The 6,650-nt window shown below is 35.2% G+C and overlaps 1 protein-coding gene across 2 annotated transcripts; it reads right to left on the reverse strand.

The window, feature by feature from the left end:
• Positions 1-1,924: 1,924 nt before the first annotated feature.
• On the reverse strand, positions 1,925-6,650 carry LOC125834093 (probable GTP-binding protein OBGM, mitochondrial). 2 transcript variants are annotated; one of them, XM_049513265.1, is made up of 6 exons: positions 6,376-6,650; positions 5,181-5,392; positions 4,969-5,077; positions 3,423-3,505; positions 3,250-3,312; positions 1,925-3,160 (listed from the first exon to the last, which is right to left on the reverse strand). In XM_049513265.1, the coding sequence occupies exons 2-6, from the start codon at positions 5,304-5,306 to the stop codon at positions 1,925-1,927; spliced, it is 1,617 nt and encodes a 538-aa protein (XP_049369222.1). In that variant the 5' UTR covers positions 5,307-5,392; positions 6,376-6,650. The 2 variants fall into 2 exon arrangements, with proteins under 2 accessions (XP_049369222.1, XP_049369223.1); XM_049513266.1 differs by having other exon boundaries at positions 5,181-5,389; positions 6,370-6,648.

The following is a 6,650-nucleotide window of genomic DNA, read 5'->3' on the forward strand; positions in this document are numbered from 1 at the left end:
CTTATTATGTACTCCCTCTATTTCATATTAAGTGAATTTTTGGGATTTTTTCATTGTTCAGAATAATTGAATTGTTTAAAGTTCATATATATGTTAAATTATTATTTTTCATATTTATCCTTTCCTTTAATGAAGTTTTGTATTTTATAGGAGATAAATTGCACTACCTATAAAGTTATATTTATAATTCATAAATGACAATAGAGGAGAATATGGTCTAAATTATGATCTTGAAAGTTTTTTTCAGAAGTATTGAAAATATCGCTATATTTCGGCGAGAATTATTAGAAAGGTGTATCTAATTTTAGTTAGTCAAGTAGAGAAGTGTTTTAAGACTATCAATAATTCGAGGACGAAACTAATAATTTGCGACAAGTTATAATAATAAGCATTTATTACAAAAAGGAAAAATTGAACATTGACGTGACGTTTGCGTTGGGCATCAATATAGGATTTATAGACTCTCTTTTTTTGGCTTTAATATTAATAATTAAAAAAAAAACATTATCCAATTGGCATCGTAACGTTGGGAGACTTGTGGAAAGTGATTTGCTTAATATAGAATATTATTTACATTTAAAATATTGTTAAAAAAACATTGACAAGATTATATGTATCGATACAACCAATCAAAGTAGGCTTATTTGGAATTTTATATAATCTAGGTAATTACACAAGAAAATGTCTTTGTTAAATTCTCCATATAACATCTGATTAATTTATAGTTGCACGATCCTAGAAAATGTTTTTAATTAGAGCGTTATTAGTTTGACACAGTTGTTTGGTGATGACTTTTAGGATGAAGTACTTGAAAAGTTGCAAAATGGTCTTGTTGCGAGGATTTCACAAAATATAATTCTTTTATCGCTTTAATTCATTAAAAATGTACTTATAAAAGTTTGGATACAAGCACCGAAAGGAAGCACCATAATGAAGGTAAATAATGTTTTAAGTATTATATTTCATTCATGATACCTAAAATAATTCTTCAAAATTCACTACAATATTACAATGCAAAACTTGTCTAACTTGCATTAGTACCGACGGATCGTCAAGATTTTAGTACTTGTTCATAAGTCTTGATGAATCTATTAGGAGTTCGATGGATAACAGACTTGCATTTTTCACAAGTTATGACAAATTAAGTACAAATTGTGTAATAACTTCGATACATATTGTTCACAAATCATCAAGACTTAGCAATTATTATTCAATAAATATATAAAATCAAAATATTCATTTATCAGGATTATGACACAATAAGTTCTTCATCTCTACCACCATTAGTGGATGCTTATAAAAATTATTCATTCTTTTAAGATGATGATATGACATACCAATAAAAAGTTCCTTATTATACTTTAGTTTTCAGCCATTCAAAGTGATGTTTTTATCACTCATCAATCCCCCTTTTGCTTTTGAAATTGCATACAAAAGCTTTCAAGTATCTTTTACCAAAAGAGGAAGCATATATTTTCTTCTTTTGCACTAATTAATAAAAAGAGAAGCATATCACAATTTCTTACACGATAAAAAGTTTAAAATTCTTACTTTTACTATACTACTACAATTTGTTAATCTGATTGGCTCCATGACAGACTACATAATATAAATCGTATTCAAAATTAAGTTATTTCAATATAATATATATACATTATCAAGTATTGTTGCCATAGTTTTAAACTCATTTGAGAGATTTGTAAATGAAACACACAATTGGTTATTCATAACGCAGAGATTTGATTTTGTAGCTCTTTACATACTTTTTTTTTTTAGTTTGTCCTAATCTGATAAAGTCGTCATTTTTTCTATTTAATTTGTAAGTGGTCTAAGAGATCGTTCACTTCATAATGTGCTAAACGAAACTACGCAACTTTATTTCTGAGTCAAAATAATATTTCATTGCAAGGGAAAGGATACAAGACTAGATGCTCGCAGAAGCAGCATTCTGGTGAAGAACTATACCATCTAATTTTAGCCTGTGTGTTTGTTCACCACTGATAAGCATCCTCAAACCATCTTTCAGTTCTGGTACTCCTTCCTCTAGGATTGCACTAACTGGGAAAACAGGCACACCAGATACACGGCGTTTAAGTTCTTTATATACCTCTTCAGCCCCATCTTCATCGACTTTGTTAGCCACCACTAAGGATGGTCGATCAGATAAACCCTCAGAATAGTACTCCAGTTCCAAAATCAAGTCATTTAGCTGTTCCCATGGTGGTATTCCCTTGTTATCACCCAGTGCTGCAGCCAAGTCTACCACATAGGCTAGAACTTTTGTACGTTCTATGTGCCGAAGGAAAGCATGCCCAAGACCACGATTCTCATGGGCTCCTCTTATGAGTCCTGGGATGTCAGCTACAGTTAAAGAAAAATCGTAGTAATTTACGTTACCTAAGTTAGGCCTCAATGTTGTGAATGCATAATCACCGACAACAGGTTTAGCCTTTGACAATGCCCCGAGAAGGGTGCTTTTGCCGGCATTTGGCATCCCAATAAGACCCACATCAGCAATGCTCTTTAGTTCTAGCACAAGTACCACCTCTGAGCCAGGCAAGCCAACACTTGGTGATGCATGATCATAATCGTCAGATACTTCATCATCAGAATTGGCTCCCTTTTGCATCATCTTTGATGCTTTCCTCATAGACAGATTGCCTAAGCCACCCTCCCCTCCACGAGCAACAACTATTCGTTGGCCTTGTTCTGTTAACTCTGCCACATTGTATTCTATAAGTTCAGTTTCTTCCAACTCATCTTCACATTCTGTTCCCATAATATCATCACCATCTTGATCTTCCATTTGTCCACAGCTTTCTTCCTCCCAATCACTCAAATCATCATCATCACTTTCGAATTTGTCGCTAGCAATTGAGCACGTAGTGCGGGAATTGGTTGGCAAACCAAAAATTTGTGTCCTAGGTGTAGAGTATTCTTCACCACGAGAAGCTCGACGTCCACATGATTTGACTTTCTTCTCAACTTTTGAACTGGTTTGGTCGGCCGAAATTGATTGTGTAGACAACTCTGACGAATCAGTATCAACTGTACCTGGAATCTCCCAAGGGTCCAATTTAGAACTTGAACTCTTCTCTACTGCAGATGGAAGTTCACCCTCTACTAGATGAATGACGGTACCAACAGGAACTTGGATCACCTGCCACACAAGCGAGACGTCCTTAGTTTAGGTTTGATTAAGACAAACGATTTACATATACCAAAGACTCAAGAGAGACTAAAATTTACCTTGTCTGCTCCTCTGCTTCCTATCATATTTTTGGAAGACCCATTTCCGCCTCTCTTTGCATTCTGAAACATGTCACAAACAATTACGCAATCAGATATCAATCAGTAACAGGGTAAATTCAATTAATAGTTAATTGTGCAACAGATGTCGTGCAGTAGGTAAGAAAACATACAATGTGATGCTGCAGAGCACTCAAATCCCACATTGTAGGGGAACATTCTAATATCACGTCACCACCCCGTCCACCATTCCCACCTGCATTCAGTCCAAAAAGGAGGTAAAGAAAAGAGGAAACCCCACAGCTGATCATCATAGCAAATCAAGCTTGACTGCATATCATAAAATGAGTTACATTGGTAAAACAAAATGTATGAAGAAAATAGAAGGAAAAGAAGAAGCAATAAAATTATAAAGGTAAAAAGAAAATGAAAGTCTAGGAACATATAAAGATACTAAACCTTTTTTGGGAACGGGAAATTCTCTGAAAAACAAAGTGGAGCAACTTTAGCTAGGAGGCAAGAATGAAAAGACATTCTTTAGGTCAGTGTTGTTAACAGCCATCGTTTCGTCACTAAAAGGGATGAACCAATGCGAAGTGGGGGAAACCGTTTCAGGAGTGAAGCATGTGCTTCAAGGAAGTGTGCACCTAAAACAATGATGCACAAAGTGATCCCAACAAGAAGTGATTGGTTTTTTGAATCTCAAACTTGAAGAGTCGGATTAGTATCAGTCGGATGCTGAAATAAGTACTTCAATTGCAATTTGATCATTATATTTACCAAGTTCATGTATGTTTGGAGTTTTTAAATGGGTTAATTGTGCACTATACTTCTCACTGGAAAACCCATGGACCTTGTTGTTTTTGCCGTCGCATACCATATTACCCCTGAACCATATACCCTACTACCGGACTTGCAATTTTCAGCTCTTTATAAACCTACCCTTCAGCTTTCTTAATCCCTGTCCTTATAAAAGTTGAGTTACAATAACTTGCTTAAAGCAGATCAAACTAAATTACATTTCTCCTTCTCCCTCAGGTTAACATTCCTCTCTCAAGGCAAGTGAACAAAGTAAAACTATCTTTTCCATTGTGGTGAATGACTTTCTTCTTTATTTTCTTTCAATCTTGTATTTCTCTTTCTGTAATTGAGGTTTTGGAGAATTCTAACTCTACAAATAATTGGTTTCGTGTTTCCTGAGTTTTCACTCCAAACAAGCATTTCATCCAACCAACAAATGAAGTAGTTAGTCTTGGAGCTAAAGTCTCCGGAATAGTTGGTTTATAGCTCAAACTTTACTAGTAAACAGTTGATATGTTAAATTCAGGATACATATATGACATATTGCTTGTCTAACTTTTATAATTTTCCATTGGTTGGTTACTTGGTGTTTACCTTGATTGTTGACAGTATCTTGATTGTTTATTCAGTAATCAAGAAGGTCGTCTTGTATATGTCCATCATGTCAAGTAAAAGAGAATAGTTGACCAAAAGATCTTTTGGGAACCAACAGATGAAATGTACGGTCAATCAATGTAATAAAAGAAAGAAAATTAAAGGAGAAAAAGAGCAATGTAAGAGAAGAACAAGAACTAGATTAAAGAACGGGTAAAACTTCAATAGGGAAAGAAAAGGAACAGAAGATGCAAGATGGACGTCAACTAGTAATATATTTTCCTCCCTGCCACCACTGAGGTATAAAGAGATTAGAGAACATACCATCAGGTCTGCCACGGCGATCATGTCGACTACGACGAATACTGTTACAACCGTTGCCACCATCACCTCCTTTGGCCCATATGCGAAAGCGGTCAATCATTCTACGTTCCTGTATGAAAACTTGTATAAACAGACAAATACGTACTGGGGTATAAAAGTGAATATACTGAAAGCAGTACTCATAGAGGGAGAGAAGTGGAAGCATCACGAACCTGCAGAGGAGCAAGCTTTGTTTTCTTGTGGACAATGTCTGAGAAAGAATAGGTTTGGATTAGCCATGGAGACCGCAAGCATCTTTGCCAAGCCTTCAAGTAGAGGACTTTCTGGCTCAATGACATATCCCTGTTCTACTCTGTTATCTTCCAAGTCACCGAGGTTCCACACTATGAAAAAATCAGTTCTGATTCTTAGATTTAATCACCTGCTAGCATGAGTGACAGAAAAAGGCAGGAAATATTTAGAAATTTTGCAAGTGCTACAATTTGCATACCAGAGATAACAAGAAGAAATTAAGGCACCTCAGTCCAGGTATTCAAAGAAGATCAAATAATACATCCAAAGATTATTTTATGCAACTAGCACGTACTTTAGTCAAAAAAAGAATGTCTTCAATGGATCAACTATTGCTGTAATTTTTCAGGAAGCTAAACCAACACAGGATAATTAGCAAATGAGCGACACCCCGACACTTTGGTATGAGATCTGTTAAATATGCAGTTCAATGAATGTATGATAACAAATAATTGCATCAAATGTAGCATGTTCAAGCCAGGACAGAGGAAAAGGAGCATCTAAACCACTCTAGAACTAAGTGCTACATCTATCATTAATTTGAAAAAAAAAAAAAGTATGCCATAGTTATATACTTAAAAATAGTTAACTCAATCACATAAATAGCTCAACTATAACAAACTTATTTGTGTTTTTAGTTTTAGATAGAAGAATATGTTTTGTTTCACTTCAAATATCAACCTCCTCCTTAAATTCTAGAGAGAAGTATTGAAAATACCCCTGAACTTGGAGCAAATTATTAGTTTTGTCCCCGAACTACAAACAACCTTAAAAGCACCCCTCTACTTAGATACACCCCGATGTGCAATATGACATAACAAGTGGTCTCAAACTCTTGTAAGAGAGTGAAACTCTTAATAAAAAGCAAAAAGTGTTGAAAATACCCTAAACTTGACGAGTATTTAGAGGTGATTTTCACTCATGTTGCAAGATCAAGAGTATATTTAAGTTCATTTAGTCAACTAAATGAGTGTTTTTAAGGTTGCCAATAATCCGTGCCGAGTTTAAGGGTGTTTTCAATACTTCTCTCTAAATTATATGCCTAAATCCCTAATTCTTTTGCAAATTTTATCAACAGCTACCACACCATTAGTCACAACAAAAGATTACCTTTACTTAAAAGCATGGATGGATTATCCGATCCGGCCAGTTCCGCATGAGTTGGAATTACAGGTACAAGAAAATTTCCGAATGGAGAATCAAATATCCTAAAATTGCCAGTGCATCCGTCTTGTTGTGCTTGAGCTACTGCAGAATTCCTATCATGTAGTTGCTTGGGATTGATGTTGCTTGTTTGTGCTGCAATCACCGATGTAGCTCTCCTTTTTGGCGGTCGAATGAAACAACTGCGTGGAGATTCACCATCAATTTTCCTTCCCTTCGGCTCAACA

Source organism: Solanum verrucosum, unplaced genomic scaffold, assembly GCF_900185275.1.
Source record: "Solanum verrucosum unplaced genomic scaffold, falcon-dt-bn FXZP01000108.1, whole genome shotgun sequence".
NCBI classification, from domain to species: domain Eukaryota; kingdom Viridiplantae; phylum Streptophyta; class Magnoliopsida; order Solanales; family Solanaceae; genus Solanum; species Solanum verrucosum.

Bases quoted from the DNA above. Each gene is read 5' to 3' on its own strand.
- LOC125834093 (XM_049513265.1), bottom strand. From the start codon at position 5,306: ATGTCATTGAGCCAGAAAGTCCTCTACTTGAAGGCTTGGCAAAGATGC. The intron at 5,078-5,180 runs GTTCGTGATGCT...GTTTTCATACAG, and splicing joins CAAAGCTTGCTCCTCTGCAG to GAACGTAGAATGATTGACCG. The intron at 3,506-4,968 runs GTATGTTCTCTA...GACTGAATGCAG, and splicing joins TCGCCGTGGCAGACCTGATG to GTGGGAATGGTGGACGGGGT.